We start from the raw sequence: 21,119 nt of genomic DNA, 5'->3' as shown, positions 1-21,119 counted from the left end.
TAAATTTATCAATACAAAAAATTATATACACAAATCATAAAAAACAGCAATATACCAAAAATATGTGTTTACAACTATTTATCAAATTTTTTATCTAAACTATATACAATTATATTAGAACTCCAAAAATACTGATGAATCAGTATTTATTATAGTATAGACGAGTTTAAAATATTTTCACACTGAATTCACAAAAAATAACAATAATATATTTTTAATTTAAAGAATATAAACATTATGTGAATTTAGAAAAGAAGCACACAACATTAATATAATATTAATTTCTTCTTCTCTGTTACAAACTGATTTTTTAAAATTCTTTAATAATCATTTTTTGTTTCCATCGAAAAAATTAGTGTTTATTTGTCCATATTAATTTTGTTTGTATTTATATGTTTATTATCATTAAAAAATAAATCACAATCACAAATAATCAAAGAAAAATATATGATTATTTTATGAAAATATCACATTTAAAAAGCTTTATTTTATTTTTAGCAAGGCTCATGATAATTTCAATAAGCTCCCATTGTTTTTCGGCCATACTCAACAATTAGTCGCGTTTGGACCAAACGTTGCTCACGAACTGTCAGTTGGGAGCTGTCACAATGGCGTTTATTAAATCCGGTATTATTTTCTCTTATTTCATTATGATTAAGAATCTAAACGAAGGATGTAATAATATCATCTTTCAGTTATATCACTTTATAGTCGATTGAAATCGAAATACTTAGTATTTACATTCTATAACCAGTTTTAATTGATATTTGTTTACAGAAGCTGACATCGAAACGCTTCCTTTCGTTGACGCGATTCAATGTAAAGTGGAGGTAACGAACAATTATATTTGTTATTTCATGTGATTTTAAATAATGGTTCTAATTGTTCGTTTTAAAGATAAATGTCAAATGTGAATATGATAGCAGCGAAGATACAATCAAAGACAATGCAGACGACTTGTTCGAAATGGGTAAAAATATTTACACTGCATTCGCATTTTAATGTGCAATCGTTGATTATTTAATTAATCATTTCAGAAATGCACGATGTTAAAGATATACTTAAAGTGAATGATTCGTCTCTCACAATTGACTATGACACTAAAGTAAGAGCTCAATATTTTCTTTATTTCGATATTTGTGCCACCTAATACAATTTTTATTTTAGAAAACAGAAAGAGAAATATCTAATAATTTGCAATGTGGAAAAGCAATAAATACTAAAAAATCAACACTGATGAAAATTGGTAGTGATGTTCGTGGCTTTCAATGTGAAATATGCGGAAAATCATTCAAATCTAAACATATTTCACAACATATAAAAACTCACAGTAATGTTCGTAACTTTAAATGTAGAATATGCGGAAAAGCATTCAAACTTAAATTTGGTCTTTCAAAACATATGAAAACTCATAGCTATGTTCGTGACTTTGAATGTGAATTATGCGAAAAAGCATTTAAACTCAAATATAGTCTTGCAAAACATATGAAAACTCATAGCGCTATTCGTAAATTTGAATGTAACATGTGCGGAAAAACATTCAAATTTGAATATTGTCTTTCAAAACATATGATAACTCATAGCGATGTTCGTCATTTTGAATGTAAAAGATGTGGAAAATCATTTAAAAGTAAACAATGTCTTTCCCAACATATGCCATCTCATAGCGATATTCGTGACTTTAAGTGTGAAAAATGTGGGAAAGCATTTAAAAGTAAACAAAGTCTTTCACAACATGTGCCATCTCATAGCGATGTTCGTTACTTTGAATGTGCAATATGTGGAAGAGCATTCAAATATAGGTATTGTCTTACAATCCATATGAAAATTCATAGTGATGTTCGTCATTTTGAATGTGAAAAATGTGATAAAGCATGCAAAACTGAAAAAGGTCTCTCTGAACACATGGTAATTCATAGTGATGGTTGTCATTTTGAATGTGAAAAATGTGGAAAAGCATGCAAAACTAAAAAAGGTCTTTCCGAACACATGTTAACTCATACCGATGTTTATGAATTTAAATGTAAAATATGCGAAAAAGCATTCAAATTTAAACGATCTCTTCCACTACACATGAAAACTCATAAAGATGTTCGTCTTTTCAAATGTGATATTTGTGGAAAAACATTTAAAACTAAACAGGGTGTTTTACGACACATGCTAATTCATAGTGATGTGTATTGAACAGCAAGTGGACATTTCTCTACTGTCAAATTGAGGTTTAACAGTTGAGAGCAGCATTTAATTTCACTAGCGCTTAACAAATAAATTATGTAACCTAATGAAAGTTCAAATACTAAATTTAGTTTCAGAAGTTACATTTGGTCAGGATGAGTTAAGTTAGTTTGTTTATTTTAGGTTTAGCTTTGTATAACAAATGGACGTTTTGCCACTGACAAATTAATCTCACTAAGCATTTCATTTTACTAGCACCTTCAGTTAAATTAAATTTTCACTAGTAGAAATATATATTTTCCCGTTTTTTTTCGGATATGATTTCACTGAAATTCCAGTGAAAATATAACTTCACTGATAATATGGTTTTGTATACATTTTATCAATTGAAAGACAAATATATGTATATTATGATTATTACTTATATAGAAAATTAATTAATAAGATGTATTTTAAATAATATAAATTTTATATCGAGTGTTAGTAAATAATTTGTTTTGTAAATAAATAGGGGAATTCCAAAAAAATTGTTTATTTTACGTTTAAAGCGAAACAAATACTATGTATTTTTATAATTAAAAATAAAAAAATATATACCTTCAACTTCAACTCTGAAACTGCTCCAGAATCTTGAATTTCAAAAACTTTTGAAATAGTCCCTTTCGCCAATCTTTCTGCAGCGAACGCACCAAGATTTTCCGTCTTGTTCCACGAGGTTTTCGAGAATCTCCTCGACGATTCCATGCTTCTGATTTCCTTATCGACTATCATGTTTGTTGACATAATCAGGCTGGACCAGTGACCTGCATCCCGACAGGTTCAATTAAAACTGCGAGTGTAGGCCCGCACGCGCCTCATATTTATAATCTAGTCGAAATGCATTTTTGCCCACCGAATTAATGTGCGGACATATCGCTTTACAATGTGATTAGGGCATTGTTATTGAAATGCAGTGGATGAAAGGGGAGGTGTGCCAAAGTGCTGGGGGGTTGGACCCAAGCAGCGCCGAAAAGGGCGAAACTACATAGCAATATTTTCGGTTATTTAATTTATTCTGTAAGAAGTAAATTTGTTGGCAGAGGTGACTGGGAGGTTGCAATGGACAGCTTTAAAAATTACTGGATATTTTTTTTCGTATTTAATCATAAAAATTAGGCTTTTACATATTATTATTTTATTTAGCTTAATAGCTAATCTTTACATCTAACAAATTTAGTAAACATATATTAAAAATATATAAAAAATACATAACAGAAAGAAAAAATAAAAATATACAATAATAAAGACTTAATATTATAATTTATTTCTATATGTACGAAGGTGTTTTTTTATTCCATTTAGGAAACCCGTTATATTTTTGCTTTTTCAGATTTCTCTTGGAAGACTATTATATAAATCAAAACCTTCGTACATAACTCCCCTAGCCGTACTCGTTTTCTTATACTTAATTATCTTTAAATTTTCTTTATTTCTAGTATTATATTTATGTACATCTTTATTTCTTATTAAATACTTATTAAAATATTCTGGTAACATATTATTTTCTAACTTATATATAAATACTAAAACATTCATACTCAATATTTCTTGAACATTCAACCATTCTAATCTATCAATCATACTTTTACAACTAGTTAATCTATTTTTATTTAAGATTACTCTCATTGCCCTATTTTGTAATTTTTGCAACATTTGTTTGTCTAATTTATTCAACATATTTAATATTGTTGCACAATAATTAAAATGGGGCAATATTATACTATTGTAAATTATTTTTTTTGTATTTATACTTAATATATTTTTTGTTCTAGATAATAAACCTATTTTTCTACTAATTTTTTTTTAATATGTATTTACAATGTTCTTTAAAATTTAATTTTGTATCAACAATTACTCCTAAATATTTTATACTATCCACTATTTCTATACTAGAGTTATTTATTACTATTTTGATATTATTATCTAACACGTTTTTATAATTAATAAACATACATTTAGTTTTATTCTCATTTAGTTTAGGTACATTATTATTTAACCATATTTCTAATAAACTTAATTCATTATTTAAATTATTTACAATTTCTTTAATATTATCACTTATGCAATACATTAATGTGTCGTCCGCAAATAGATGTATTTTACACTTTTTCACGTTATTAACTATATCATTAATATACAATACAAATAACAATGGTCCCAATTTAGACCCTTGTGGTGCTCCATATGACATTAATTTCTCTTCAGAATATACATAATTTATTTTAACTTTTTGTTTTCTTTTATGTAAATAATTATTAAACCATTAAAACTATATCACTTATACCGATATTCTCCAATTTCTTTAACATTATTGTTGTCCATTGTTTCGAAGGCTCTCTTGAAATCCAAGAAAACTGCTCCAATGATTTTGTTTGTATCCTTAGCCAACAACCAGTCATTTATCACTACTTGTAATGCAGTCTCAGTGGAATGTTTTTCTCTAAATCCCGATTGTTGTTCACATATTATATTTTGAGAAGTAAAAAATTCCTTTAATTGTTTGATTACTACTTCTATTATTTTTTCTATATTCGGTAGCATGTTGATTGGTCTCATTTCTTCAACTTTTTTACTATTTTTTATTTTAGGTATATATTAACCCTGTACCCCTTCCAGATGTTGGGACCACTACCTGAAAAAAAACCCCACCAATAATGCAATGACAAAAAAGATAATGTTTTGCTTTATCCTTGTACATAGTATACAGTTAATGGTTTACTATTGTAATTTATACAACATTAATCGCTCTCAATATATTTTTAAACGGACTAATTTATTGTTTTTTTTTTATTACTTTGATATATTAAACACTAAATATATTTATGTATATTTTATATAAGATACGATTTCTTATGACATGCATTTTTCAGGCTAAGTTTAAAAGCAATAAAATCGTACTAGAAACGCTCGATTACCTAGCGCTCATATTAAGACTTTTTAAAACCGAACCAAATGAAACATATCTAAACCGTATTTTGCCCAACAGGAGAGCGCAAAAAGCAATTTCCGATATGAGAGTATTGGCAAAAGTAATAAAATCGCGTCGGTGCCGTCGCAGTGGGAACGATAGGTTATCTAGCGCGTATACGAGGGGGGACCCAAAAGTAACGAGACTCTGGCTGTGGAGAGGATGGACGTTAGGCGAAGGAGTTGTAAGTGGTGAGATGTTGTAGAGGAAAACAGTAAGAGTCAGTATGCAACGTAGCATTTTTTTTTATCAAAACAACTTTTGTCTACATGGCGAAAACGTAAGATGGCTGACGCTCGAGACCAACGTGCAGCGGTAAAATTTTCTAAAAACAGCCGCGGAAACTCTTTTAATGCTTCAAGCAGCTTAGAAGGATGATGCTATGAGTAAAGCTCGTGTCTATGACTGGTTTTCGCGGTTTGCCAATTGAAGATCAACCTTGTTCCGGACGCCTTTCAACTTCGTGAGATTGTCGCTACATGGTTCTACATGGAGCTATTGAAAAGGTTGAGAGAGAGCGTCAGGAAGAAAAGAGCGGATCTTTGGCACACAGGAGATTGATTCTTCCATCATGACAACGCACCAGCTCACACCGCGTTGTCTGTGAATCAGTTTTGAAGCAAAACGGTATGACGCTAATTATTCACTCGCCCTACTCACCTGACCTGGACCCATGCGATTTATTTTTGTTTCCTTGACTCAAAAGAGACATTAATGGAAAACGTTTTGGAACTGTGGAAGAGGTAGAACAAAAACCTCGGCAGGGGTGTCTATTCCATTATGTGAGTCCAGAACTGTTTTGAACAATGGAAAAGACGTTTGGATAAGTGCATACTGGTCAATAAAAAGTACTTTAAAAGTAATCAAAATTTGGTATAAAATTATTGTAAAATAAAAAAGTGATATATTGAATGTAAATGATAATACATAAATAGTTCATTATAATTAATATAGATGTCAGCGATTTTCAGACTTTCAGTCTGGTGATTAAAACTTGCTTGTTAGTATTGTTTATGTCTGATTGACTCACACATCCAGTACTGATTTACCACGTTGTAACGCATTGGGCTTACGCTTGTCACGTTACAACGAAAGTTTATTAAAATATAATTTTTTTTAGTATATATTTAGGTTTAGGAAATTTGAAAAATCTACTCGTCAGAAAAAACTTACAATGTGATTAGGCCCGCGACACCCCATCGCGAATCATCTGCTAAATGTCCCACAATATTATAAAAGTGTTTGTCTAACAAGTGCGCAGCCTCCGGTGACCATGTCACTTGCACGTGTGCCACCACAATATACTGTATTACTCTGTGGAACAGTGGTTAAAAATTAAAAAAAATAATGCATTTTTTCTGTATTTATTTGAGTATGTCTCTACAACATAGTTTAGATGATAAGAAATTTAATAGTGTTAGTGAAGTTGAAACATTTTTTTTTCTGAATATTTGAACTCACAGTCAGTCAGTTTTTACAAATGTGGTAGTAAAAATTTGCTTGATCGATGGAAGAAGAAGTTTATTTTGTAGAATAATATTGTAAAATAAATTTGTTATTAAATAAATACTTTTCATTGAAAATACGTCCTTTCTTTTGTGTACCTCTAATATATACATATACATACTTTTCATTGTTTATTTACATGTGATGTATAAATGTTACAGTGAGTGTGTATTTTTCACTAGAAAAGTTCAAATACATCTTCACCAGTAGATATATATTTTAACTAGCGAAAATATAATTTTACTTACCACCAAGTCATACAATTAATTGAAGAGTTTTATTACCTTGCAGTTTAATGGCATTTTGGAGAAGAGACTGTAATCACTGAAAACAAGGTTATTTAAGCTGAAGACAAAGAAAATTCTGGATAGTGGCATTTATTTAAAATAAATAAATGAAAAGCGTGAAGATATTCCAGTCAGTGCAAGTGTGGTCGGTCGTCAAAGTTATAGCAGTATATGGGACAGAGTGCACCTTGCGCCAAAGCCGCGTCAGTTACGCGTTGCGATTCGCCACGGTTTTTATTAAATTAATCCGCCATTGCTGCGGTGGTACTTGAGCGCGACGAAAAGTTGACGTACAATGCAGCAAAATTAGAAGTGACACACAATAGCCGATACGGGGCGACGTAATCCCCATTCGATTGCGATTTGCTGCTTTTTTTCCTTCAGCTGATAGCACCGACGATAATTTTGCTAATGTCCTGAGCGGGACACGTGCGCAATTCGAAAGCGATTGACACCTTGCGGTTCCCGAAGCGGCCCTGAGTAACAGGCACGCACTGGGCTGACCGATAAATTGATTAATTCTTATCACAAGGCTCAATAGTAGTATCACAATATAAAATATTATACTGTTTCTTAAATAAAAAAACTACTACTTAGCTAAAATAAGAATCCAGTAAAATAATATCTGAATTATTGTTAATGAATTATGATTATTTCAATGCCTTTGTTTGGTACAGATTTTGGTTTGAGAAAGTGGTCCTTCTTATACAAAGATCAAATTTAAAACAAAATGGTGAGATTATGCCTATTATATTAAGCAATGACATTTACCGATGATGAGTTATTAATTCCTATTTGGTTTTTGCAGCCGAATAAATGTGTCCCGGGAAAATATATATTGTATTTTTTCAATCCAGCATTTCGGCAAAAATAGTCGCTAGAGAAGTTGAGCACATTGTGAGTAACGTCAATAGACAATTTTTTTATTTTATATATTTATTTATTTACAATTTGTTTACACATGAACAATAATTTTTGTTATGATTATGATATAAAATCATCCCATTGGATATATTTTCGCTAGTTAAATATATATCTACTGATAAAAATGTATTTGAACTTCACTAGTGAAAATATAACTTCATACATTCACACATGATGTAACATTTATAAATATATATTGATAAATATGCAAAATTTGATTATCATATGATTTTACTAGCACCTGCTAAATAAATTATATTTTCACTGGTCAAAATCTAGCAGTTTATTGAAATGACATATTTAAAAAATATATTTTTGAGATAGATTCGAGACTGTTCTTTTTAAGATATTTTTTGTGGGATAACCCGAGAATTTCTGTTTAGAATCACAGAAATTAATATTTGTATTTCATTAAGACTCATAGTATTTAATTATATGACACGCATTTTTCTGGCTAAATTCAGAACAATTGCTTACGACTACGTACGGCTTGTACGCTTCAATTTTTTTTAAATTTCGATTTTGCGTGAGCTTCACTGGTAGCGAGTTCACGACTGAACACTATAATATTTTTAAGTCTGAAGTGAAAGGGAAAATAAAAATAAATAGTAAGAGAAGATACGTGGGAAGTGATTTTCCTATAACGGCGTTCTGGCTTTTGTAACACAATACTAGAGTATTGTTATATATTGTTATGTGTATCGTATACAATAAAATGAGTATTAGACAACTCTCCAATGAGCAGTGTTATTCGAGTTTTTAACCATGATATTTTTTGCGCTATTTCGAAGCTTGGGAGGCACCTATTTTAAAAATATTATGGTTCAATAAATTCAAGTGATTTACAGCCTTAAATTATATTAAATAACCATATTATTAGACTCAAAGGTTTATGGCACCTTTGGGTGCCCAATAAGTACTAGCGATTTTCTTGATGACTTCTTAGAAGCCATCTGCGGTGAAAGGGTTAAATATGTTTTATTTTTTCTAAGCAGTATACGTTCGCTGCATGTGTGTTTAAATATATAAATACATATCGTCAGAATAATACAAGGCGGAGGGGGGAGGGGACAACAACTCTCCATTCATATGTTTTTTAATTTTTATTGTTTTGTTGCGTTGCAACGGGGTAAACACGATCAACAGTTACAAGTAGTATAAATATTGAAACACCATACTGAATACACCATATATTAATCAGTGACATCTATTTTATAATTCATATACTATTATTATAGCTTTCTTAGTGCGATTTTGTAAAACTTAAATCGATCATTTTTACTATGCCATATTATTTTAACCCTTTAAACGCCAGCTAATTTTTTAGTGAGTCACCTGTTATTTATCTTCACGCGACAGATCTCTTTCTAAAAATAAATATAAAATGTTTGGTTTACTGATAAATGAAGCTTGTATAATATTCTTTAATAATTAAAACTTTTATTAATTAAAAAATATTAAATTCCAAGGTTGAAATTTCATAGATTTTCTATAACATATAATAAAATAAAATTAACCTTTTTTTACATACTTTTATATACCGAAATTTGCCTAATTTTTGCAGGCTTTTCCGGGCGGATTTTTTTTCATGAATAGACTTTTTATATTGTATTTTTGAAATATAATCAAGAGTTTGCTTCAGATCTTATAGAATAGATCAGTAAGTATGATTTATGAATAATATATTTTCTTTAAATACTCATATTATCGTACAAAAAATTACCCAGAAAATATCTCTCGTGTCATTTGCAAATTTAAGTTAGTGTTTCTGTTTGTGTAATTATAAGCAATAACTGAATTGTGTGTATGTTGGCATACAATAAACATGGTTTATAGAAGTGTTATAAACGTATAATGATCGAAAGTTATTTTATTGCTGCAATTCAACTCCTATAGTTAAAACTTTTGCTATCAAAGATCACCGTTTTAACGAATCGTATGGTTCTTGTCTATGAAACAGTGATTCAAATGATACCTTTCTATTAAACTCTATAAAAAAATTGTGGCACTAGAAACACATAATAAGAAAGTAGTATACTGTTTTTACCAATTTGTAGATCATTCCCTTTAATTATGTTATTATTCCATGTTCATTAAAATATACGATTGCATTTCATTAACAAGTCACGCGAGAGTCAATTTTCTAAAGCATTAATTATCGCGATTTAATATTTCTTATTTTATTTCTTGCAGTAACTTATCGATTGCTTACTTTTAAACCCTTATATATAATAAATGACTCCGGGTTAAGATAAATTAAGTTCCAATCGTAAAATCTAGGGCAAGGTTAAGTATTTCAATTTGGGTCGCGGCCCATTACCTGTCCACGCGACATTTTCATGAAAAATAGTATTTGGTTAGGTTTTGCAGTTAAGTTCGATCTTATCGCAAATGCTGCATAGCACATGAGCCTTTAGCATCTATATTGTTATAATAAAAAAATATTTTGCATAGGGTTGTTGGAGTCTATTGAAAATGGCCCACCGTGTCAAATCAAAACCGCACGCCGGATTATAAATTGTCAGAAATATTATTTTAATACGCCGGCGGTAAATAAAATTAAATAGCAAAGTGATTGTTGATCCACCCTTCTAGGACACCCCTGTTCGCGTGTAACCCCCCAGGGTTCGCTTTCAAATGCACTTTAGCCCCAAACATAGCGTTAATGTCGGGTCATCATGTCATAATGTATGAACCTCGTGACCGATATCAACTACAACAGTGCTTTCTATCTGAGTTTTGGATAAAATCTATAATATCAATACATCCATCAAATAATTGGGATGCAAATCTACTTTATGTACACTTAAACTTATTGGTAAATGATAATTTCAATACCTGGAATTTTTTAAATATATTTTGACGTAGTTTCAATTTTCCTCAAAAATGCATCTTGTAACTCCTCAAAGATCGTTATATCTCCCTTACTTGGATTTTTTCTAGTAATGAAGATGTTTTTTCATTTAATAAGAAAATATATATTTAATAACTGTGCGAATCTTTTAAATATTTTCATAACTATTATACAAATTTTTTCTTATATTATTGTAATTTTTTACAATATTTTTTCTTAGTTTCGGTCGATTCGGCATAGCTCCGCTTTGCGCGTCCAAGCTACCGTGGTGGTAGCTTTGAATGTGTGACCTCAATAATTGGGAGGAAGTTCAACGTATCTTCCAGTCCAGATGATTCGGGGCAGTACCAGACTCTTTATTATTGTCTACTCTCTACTACAAATCTTTTTATTTTATTTATTTATTATTGTATTTCATATATTTATATTTATTATTAGACTGTGTAACTGACGGTAGATTTGCAAGTAGTAAAAATTTACAACGTGGTCATTATATGTACAGCATTTCTTCGCATTTGGCATTGTAAAAATTTAAAAAATATAAAATATTTCTGCACCGATTATATCATTCGCTTCAGAAATAAAAATCACCTTTGTTTATGCTTTAAAACTGTTAATGGATACCGTTTAATGGACGTCTGCTCAGATATGTTATATTATTTGTTTACGTTGACGAGAAAGAAACTTTGTTTAATAGAAGAATCAAGGAACAAAAATAAACCAATTAATCTTCAACTTTTCTCATGGTTCATTTTAATGTTCATTAAAAAATAAAAAGTTTTTTTTAATGAACATTAAAATTGTAATAAAGTATCAAAAATCCTAACAAAACTTAAAAAATACTTAAGACCGTAAAAAGCATTTTAAATACTGTACAATTTGTGTAATTACTTGTAAATATATAAATAATGCGCTCATAGACTTATCTGCATCTGGTAGAATCCAATCTTCTCTGAAGATTTTTACAAATCGTAATCGGGCCAGGATTGACGTGAAGTGGAAAATGGCTGCTTCTTCGGTCTTCTTAGTCTCGGTTGACGTGCGGCATAGCTCCGCTTTGTATGAGTTCAGTTGAACTCTAATGTATCCAAACTCGGCAGTATCTGGCGAAGTTCTTGATGGAAGTTTTTGACAGAAATGGGTTCCAAATGAAAGTAAAAGGATTATATACGAGATGAAAAAAGTTATTTTGCTCTGCCCACGTTCAAAATTAAAATGTGAAATTATTTTTTGTTGTTCTATTTTCTCATTCTTATAAGAAATTATTTTTTAATAACCTAAAACACTATTTTTATAACACATTTTTTGGCCGTCGGTTTTGTCAATGCAATACCATTATTTTGTATTCATAAAAGCATCAAATCATTAAGATCTATTTGCGAATTTATTTGCTCAATATATTGCTTTGTTAATAATTTTAAATTATGGCACTATAACGATCTACATACATAGTGTGGGATTAAAAAAATAGTATTTTAACAAATACAAGTTTAAATGCAGGTGACGCATACTTGGATTATCGTTTTATATCTGAATAATCGACGAAGACGTAAGAAAACTAATCCCTCGGATCTCCGATCGTCACGTACATCAACATAACAAAGGCACTTGACTTTAACGTCCATTTACGAGTTTATTTTTTGCGTATTTATTACGCAATCGTATATATATATTATAGTAAAAATTATAGGAATGCCATTAAAACATAATACCTGTTTGATACAGGTTTTGACTAAATTAGATTATATCGTTTTTCTACACGAATTAATTAAATTATCAATACTTTATTAATTTATACAGTCACTTGTATAATATATTTTTCTTCCAATATCCCCTGTATCATTTGACATCATATCCCTAGATACATTTTCACTTAACTCTCCAAAAACTGGGGTCGTTTCCACCCCGATTGTATACACTTGCAGCTGCGTCAACAATATTTTAAGCCCGGCTGGAGCCCCTTTTCATCTCGATTTGATCTCCACTAACTCTAAAACAACTATTTGGCTTAGCCTTATCAGATTTTAACGAGGACCCAATCGTTTATGTATCAAAAGTACTGACCGCTCAGCCGAAATTAAATCTCTAATGCGATACGAAAATAATAAACCAATTCAAATGTATTAACTTTATTCACTATGATACGCATTTTTACATTGCCTACGTTTTAAACGAAAAATAAACATTTAATAGATACATCTAACGGAAACGTAAATAAATAATTAATAAATAAACGTAACAATCTCTAGACTACTTCAATCATGCTGCTAATGTTGAAAATTGAGAAACCCTGCTTTTATTTTTATTAAATATTTTTTAATTATACCATTATCATAATTCATCGTCGATAGAAAAATATTTTCAATTTTATAATACTTCGCGGTATTTAGTCTTCGATAAGAAGGACACGATCGTGATTTAACATATTTATCAAAAAATTTCAAAGTCACCGCGAGATACGAATGTGGTTCGTAATCATCAATTTTGATATGGCAGTGTTTGCCTCTCCTGAAGTGTTTTCTCATCTGACCGTAGACGCTTGTCAGTCGGCTTCTTTTTTCTCATCTGCAACATTAAAAATAGATATATGACAGTAAAACCGAAATCTTCTGAAGCCAATTTGTGTCAAAGATATGTTATAATCTTTAGTCACTGACTTCTTAAAAAAATCATTATTTTAAAAGATGACTTAAGTAGTACTATGGAATTTTTGTCATAAAAATGTAATAGTATAATTTAAATTAAAAATTACTCACTGATTTTAACTGTAACATTGATTATTTTATATAGAGAAAATTTACATATTACCGATTTTATTTTTCATGCTTCAATAAAATATTTAAAAGTAATCTATTAATTGTATGTTATTAAACGATATAATATACATATTTAATTTATATAATTTTAATTAATAATTTTAAAGTAAAAAATGAAACTATAACATTTTTTTTATTTTTAAAAAATATTGGTTTTGTCATATGAAAGTGCATAATATTATCTGTAGCTTTCATTGGTTCTTAAAAATACGATTATTCAATAGAATTATATATAATTTATTAGTATTTTTTTGCAATGTGCGTTTTTTTGTTGACAATTATTTTAATTGCTTATAACAAAAAAAAAATTAAAATCTTAAAAAGCAATTTTGAAATCAGTGTTACTTTTCTTGTTTAATGCCACAATAATAAACTTGAATAAAAAATAGATAAAAAAAATAATAACATCCAAAAACTAACTATAAAAGTAGACTATAATAACAAAAAATATCATTTTTTAAGAATATAGTAAAAATTTCAATTTTTATTAAAAAATCATGGTCATCCAAAACTAAATTAAAACTATTTAACGAATTATTATATTTAATAATAAAATATTTTTAATTATTTTGGTGAAGCAAAAGTTTCGAAAAAAAATAATATTGCTAATACTTTTTATTAAAAGAGACCTTGTAATAAAAAAAAAACCAATCACACTGCATTTTACCATATATAACAAGTTATCATATCTTTGTGACAAAATTCTTCAAAATAACTGTATTTGTTCAAAAACAACATAGCAAGAAATATATTTTTTTTATTATATTTTTATATTTAATTTAATTAAGTTATTAAATATAATGTAGATTTAATTTATTAAAAGCTAATTTTTGAGCTCTAGATTTTATTTAAAAAATTTTAAACTAGAAATAATAATTTATTAGCATTCAATTTTTTTTTAATTTTTTTTAATAAATATCGTTTTTGTCATTATCTGGAAGTTCATAATTTAGTTTGTTGTTTGTATTACTTCTAAGATTAATCTTTTTTCTACACATTTTTCAGGATTATTCAGTAGAATTATATATATTTCATAACATTTTTTTTTTTTTTAGTGTATATGATAATATATCATTCGGGCAAACTATGAGATTGACTATAGCTAAAAAAATGTAAATCTAAAAAAGTCTGTTTTGAAATAAGCATATTATTTTTATTTAAAAAATATATTTGTAACAAATAATAAACTAAACTTTTTAAGAAAATATATTAAATAGATTTTTTTTAAAATACTAAGAATTTACTTTTTTTTATAGAAAAATCCTAATTAAAATTTAAATAATAAAACACACCCGAAAATGAATTAAAATATCTAAGGAATTATTATATTTACTCATAAAATATTTTTGATTATTTTGTTACAGCCAAAGTTTTGAAAAAATTAATATTTCTAAAACTTTTTATAAAAAGAGACCTTTCGATAATAAAAACAATCAAACTGTATTTTGCCATATAGTACATATATAACAAATCATCTTATCTGTATGGCAAAAATCTCAGAATAATTTGTTTCTTGTTGACGTTGTATGTATATGATAATATTGTAAAAATTATGAAATTGTCTATATAAAAAAAATGGGAATCTAAAATAAAATTTTTTTGTTTAAAAAAGATCTTACAAAAACTACCACTTTCCAAAAAATACTAAAATTTTTATTTTTTTAATAAAAAAGTTCTATTTCAAATTAAAAGACTAAAAGACAGCCTTAAATGAATTGCAATTGCTCAAAAAATTATTATATTTAATAATAAATTATTTTTGATTATTTTGTCAAAACAAAAGTTTTGAAAAACAATCAATATTGCAATCAAGTTTTTTTAAAAAGAGACCTTTTGATAAAAAAAAAAACAATCGCACTGTATTTTACATATAAGACAAATTATCTTATCTTTATTACAAATAAATTTAGAATAACAGCTTATGGTAAAAAATCATATTTTAAAAATATTTTTCTATTATATAATAGCAAGTAATATAATTTAAGAAAAAATCTTAATCTAACTTCTCAGCTTTTGCGATATGAGAGAGAGGGAGTAACCGATTTTTTAGGACAAATACTTTAAAATGCACTTAATGTCACTAATTCGACTTCTTTTAGATTCAATCGCGATACTTTAATGTGTATTTATTAATATATTTGTACATATGTGTAAATAAAAGTTAATAATACTTAGCTGTATGTATACAGACTTTTAAAGTTATGGATCAGTTTTGACAATTGCAAGAAACGTAACTAGTACAATACTATCACATTAAGCTCATGTCGTGGCTTTTGCGATATGAGGAAGAGCGAGTATTCAGGTCATACTCTTTAAAGCACGTGTATCCGTATTGTATATAATTCAATCACTAATTCATACCTTGTTTTTCTTGTGATTCTCCACTTAGGTTACTGCTCGTATTTTCTCCTGCTTCATCATCGATCATTGCCCTGTACAACTCCGCTCTAGTTCCAATAACTTCTTTCACAATATCTAGAGAAGAAAATTAATTTTCAGCAAATCGCAGAATTTAATCATTAAATCACACATAAAAATGCATACCTATCAACATATCACGATTAGTAATCATATTCTCCACTTCTTGCGAGACCTCGCTCATCAACCACGGCAGGAAAGTCTCGTCTATTTCTGAAAGTACATCGCCTTGAACTAACATATTCTAATGACCACCTACACATATCTTCCATTTACATACCTTCATTGTTGTCGCTGATTAATCCTTGAACTTTCAGGGGCTCTATAATTTCCGGAAGTAACGGAGACAGGTGCTCTTTTAATAGATTCAAGGTAGCACTTCTATCTTGTCGCTCGTTTTCCGTATTCGATTGTCTTGAAGCCTTTTCCTGCAATGAATATTTAAACATAAACTACCGTAATACTAAGAATACCTATTTAAAACAAATAAAATCTCACCCTTTCTTTTTCGATAACTTGCATCTGACGCTCTCTAAAAATTGCAGCTTCTTGCTCTTGAGCTCTTATTTCTGCAGCAGCCGCATTCTGCATTCTAGCACGAGCCAACTGTTCTTCTTCCACGCATTCCGCCAGAGCAGTTTCTATCGTGTTTTCTACTAAAACTTCTAAAACTGGCTCCACTTCCGTTTCAAAGTCGAATAACTAAAATCATTAAATAATTTAAAACCAATTTTTGAAACATGTATCATGCTTCTACTCACTTCTCCTGGTTGAATCTGCGTAGAAGCATCAGTTCCTATCTTCGCTGGTATATACAATGGCGTATCGACTCTCTCCAGAAGTAAATCTGTCTGAACTCCAACTTCCATCTCTTGTCCTTTGTCATATAACTGTTGAATTTATATTTAAACATTTATTAAAAATACAGTGTTTCAGAGTAACAGATACCATTCTACCTCTTCCAAATATGGATCGGTTTGAACTGGCTCGCTTTTTCGGTTAGATAGAGTCCATGGAGCAACACCTGGAGCTCCTCTTCTTCTAGCAACTGCTCTCCTCCTAGCAGCGACAGCTCTAGCTCCTCGAGCGGCTGCTCCAGGATCATCTCCATTTTCAACACCCTGGAATACGAATTTATTTTAAATACATATTTTAATATTAATAATATATGAAGTTGGATTTTTTAAAGGTACTATTAAATTAGGTTAGGTTTAAGATAAGTATTAAAAAGGAAAATCAAGTAAACGTGATCATCACGTGCTTTTAAATTTCTGTCGTGTGATTGGTTGATAGCCATGAGGGATGCCACAGTAAGTAAGGCCACAGAGCAGTATTGGGTTGTTGTTCCTGAGGTACGGTTGTCAATTTTATTATCCTATCGCCCATTTGAATTTATTTTTTAAATATAAGATATATATTATATATAAGTTTTTTTCATTTTCGCATGTTTGAGTTTAAAAATTCTGTCGATTATCTTAATTAACTAAAATTAGGCGCGTACGGTGAGATACATTCCCTTTTGCTCGCTCGCGTGTTAAGTGACGAGAGTGAGTGAGAAGAACCGGGCGTGCGGAACGCATGTAGCGCACGCTCTTATTATCTCTAGTGTCATTTAATACAATCTACATTAAGAACACAATAAACTGTATCTCAAAGAGCTTACAAAAAAGTCTTTAGTGTACAAATACGGATACAATATGTACCTTATATTGTATATATATCTTAGAAACTTGCTAAAATGTACTTTGTTTCGCTAAAATTCCAGATAATTAAACCAAATTCAGAGACGCTACAAAATAACGTATCGTATTAGACGCCAATCGTAAAATGACATGCGCTCCACGTAATAAAATAATATGTTATGTTATTGATAAATATAATTAAGAGAAGAGGACCTAGATTAGATCCTTGCGGTACTCCACAACTACTGAAAATAAATTATTGCATCCGTTTTAAGTGGAATAGATATTTAATAAGATCAAAGCTTAAACTACCAAAAAAAAAGTTACTCATCAAGTAATGACTATATTTCCAATAGCATTTGTGTTAAATCTTTTACTTTTACTCACGTGAAAAGCAGTCGTGCTACCTCGAACGATTCTCTTATCTGTCATCAAGTTTCCGTAGACCGATTGACTGGTACTGTAAAAAAATAGACACATTGTTATAAAAAACTCCTTTCATACCAAATATTCCACATATCGATATATTAATCGGTTAATTATTAACCGCTATGTTAATAGCTGCGTATCGATTCGGCGCCCAACTTACTGGTCATTTACCCTACGTCGATAATCCAAACTATATTTATTACACTATTATGACATAGAATCAGTCTATAAATAGTTACGCTGAAATTTGTGCAATATAACAACCACCTGATGCTCGCCTAATCGCACGGAAATTTCCTTTCTCAAAAGTTCGCATAATGATCAGAAAATAATATAATGACGTCATGATATTCGTGACAATGTCTTGTTAAGATTATTTTAAGTCAATGAATAGTGCTTTTCTAATTAATGAATGCTTGAACTCAATACTCACCGGTGATTAGCCGCCAGACCTGCTGCGGCTAAAGCCAAAGAAGTCAAATGCGCTAAGCCACCTTTAGCGTTATCTATAATTAGGCTCTCGTCGATACTAGTCTTTCTTGTAGTAGTAGTATTACCGACCACTTTAGGTCTAGAAGCATAAGAATAGACAAGCGTAGGAACTCCGGCTCCAGCTCCTACCCTTTCACAACTAGACATACCCAGAAGATTAGCCATATTAGCAGGAGGAGGCAGAAACTCTCCTTTCCTGACAGTAGTGATGAATAGAGGCTTATCGTTTGCGGTGATAGCAACATTTGTCCTGCTTCCCTTCTTACTTCTACTAGGATTAGACGGACTCAGTTTATCTGGAGATTTTGCAGGTTCAACTGTTACTTCTTGCGGAACTTCTAGATTGATTACGTTAGGTTTGAGTGTATCGACATTTTTAATCCTCGGCTGAACTGATCCTACGTTAAAATTTATCTTAGGTATTACTGTTGGTTCCGCCATGATTGCTCTTTGTCGTTCTCTGGATCGACGCGATAGTCTTTCAGCTATGATTTCCTTTTCCTTCAAGCGTCTGAGTTTCAGATCTAGATTTCTGGAGAAATGAGGGTCTAATATGGTCTGAGAGTGTACGGCCATATCTGGCGGCTTGCGCTTCCTATTCTGTCCCTTCTGCTCCTCTTCGCTTGTTATGACTTTGAAGGAAAACTCCTTTTTGGGATCATCTTGCTGCTTCCTCTGTACGGGCTTTACGATGTTGACGTTTTTGAAGGGTTTTTGCTTGGCTAAGGAAGCCAAAATGGGCAGAGGATCTACGTACTCTTCGCTGGGCAAGATCGTGAACGATTCGGTGGGTTCGAACTGTTCGCTTGTAGGGTTGGCTATCGAAGGCATCCTTAGTCTACCTCGCATGTGTCATGTGGTCAACCGCGGGGACTCAAAAGGTGCCGGCACGCGATCGCAATTGGGTCAACGCAACGGGGTAAAAACTGGAGTTTTCTGGATCATTAGAGGATATTGAACCACGGGGGCTCATTTTGAGATCGGTAGTGCATGCGTTCAAAGACTGAGCGTGTTAGTTCCAATCGATAGGTCGAGAGGCGAGCACTGCGACCGCCTGGCCGGACACCGACTGACCGACCGCCTTATGGCTTTACAAACTACCACCCTATGGTGTTTCACCCCCGTAGTGACCGGGGTCCTAGCGCAGGCGCCTCTTCTTCGGACATTGTGACGTCAAATGCCGCAAATTTTGCCTTTCTTGGGCGAATGGAACGGACCAAGAACAAATTTAACATCACACCGTCGTTAGTCATGTGCGATATTTCTATGAACGCGATTAGGTTGGCTTCCAGCGATCGTCAATGTTCAATTTGACAGTTTGATTGTCGAATGAGATTATATATTCAATTAAAAATGTAATTTTTAATTACACGAACAAATGAGTATATATTTTTAATTAATATAAATTATTAAAAATTATAAAAAAAACAGATATATAAACACAATACAATGTAACATTAATTCTTAATACCTTAATTAAATGTCATTATTATTATAAAAAAAATTAATTATTACCTATCACGAGAAAATAAAAAATAAAAAGTTTCGATACAAAATTCTGATATACACCATGAGAAAACGAAAGTATGAATCGTAATAAAATTAAAATATATTAAAATAACGATCACTGACGGGTCAAATTTTGCAGTCATCCCTGGAAAAAGCTGAAAAGATGTCCCTGATTCTAAACTAAAAATCTTTAAGTTATTCCGCAAAAAAATTAAAATATTTTTAAAAATACGTCAATTTAGAAAAATCATATCGGAATACATTTTCACCGGTAGATATATATTTTTACCAGTCAAAATATAATTAATCAGGCAGGTAATAATAAAATTATATAATTTAAGCTTTTCCATACGTGGTATTATAAACAGTTACATACTTATCATTATATATTTACATGCGACGTTATATTCACTAGTCAAGTTCAAATTTATTTTTACCGGTAGATGCATATTTATACTAGAAAAATGGCACTAGTGAAATTAGATAGTGTTTTAAAATGTCTATGAAACTCAATTTGAGAGTTTCGAAACGTACATTTTCTCTTCAAACCCAAACCTAACCTACACGAATTAACCAAAACGAACGTGACCTAATGAAAGAACTTTCATTAGGTCAACTCTAAAACACAAACCAAGGCAAATTATCTCCCATGGGAAAATAAGAAGTGCAGACAGACGTCGCTCCATAGTGTCTGCACTTGGATATTACATTATGTTTTAAAAATATGATAATTATCCTTACTGATATTACTATGGATTTCTGATATTAGAGTATTGGTCAAAATGTCTTTAAACCGAATTTTGGTCAATAAGAGGGCGCAAAAACTTCTCAGAAGTCAAAAATCCACGTCAAAAGCAATAAAATCGTGTCGGTGCCGTTGCAGTGAAAACTCGGTAACGAGCGTTCCCGCTGCAACTTGGTTTTGCACTCTCCTATTGGTAAAAATTCGGTTTATATGTTCCTCATTTAATTTATAATATTATTATAAAACTTGTAGTTAGAACGCTAGATTACCAAACG

At 30.5% G+C, this 21,119-nt stretch overlaps 2 protein-coding genes across 2 annotated transcripts; one reads left to right on the top strand and one right to left on the bottom strand.

The window, feature by feature from the left end:
* The first annotated feature begins 503 nt into the window (after positions 1 to 503).
* LOC148239623 (uncharacterized) lies at positions 504 to 2,778 on the top strand. Its single transcript, XM_088195947.1, has 5 exons — positions 504 to 627; positions 778 to 830; positions 898 to 970; positions 1,038 to 1,105; positions 1,168 to 2,778. Exons 1-5 carry the CDS (start codon positions 609 to 611, stop codon positions 2,182 to 2,184), a joined length of 1,230 nt encoding a protein of 409 aa, XP_088052073.1. The 5' UTR covers positions 504 to 608; the 3' UTR covers positions 2,185 to 2,778.
* A 10,088-nt stretch (positions 2,779 to 12,866) lies between these two features.
* Rsph3 (Radial spoke head protein 3) lies at positions 12,867 to 19,697 on the bottom strand. Its single transcript, XM_088187188.1, has 9 exons — positions 18,532 to 19,697; positions 18,057 to 18,129; positions 16,944 to 17,108; positions 16,749 to 16,877; positions 16,486 to 16,689; positions 16,268 to 16,415; positions 16,114 to 16,200; positions 15,931 to 16,044; positions 12,867 to 13,318 (listed from the first exon to the last, which is right to left on the bottom strand). Exons 1-9 carry the CDS (start codon positions 19,437 to 19,439, stop codon positions 13,296 to 13,298), a joined length of 1,851 nt encoding a protein of 616 aa, XP_088043314.1. The 5' UTR covers positions 19,440 to 19,697; the 3' UTR covers positions 12,867 to 13,295.
* Between the last annotated feature and the right edge of the window lie 1,422 nt (positions 19,698 to 21,119).

This window comes from Plectrocnemia conspersa, unplaced genomic scaffold, assembly GCF_051122295.1.
Source record: "Plectrocnemia conspersa isolate PC_06_02 unplaced genomic scaffold, ASM5112229v1 ptg000001l, whole genome shotgun sequence".
In the NCBI taxonomy this organism is placed as follows: Eukaryota; Metazoa; Arthropoda; class Insecta; order Trichoptera; family Polycentropodidae; genus Plectrocnemia; species Plectrocnemia conspersa.
Note: the sequence above shows the minus strand (reverse complement) of the source record. Positions and strands in the feature narration are given on the sequence as shown.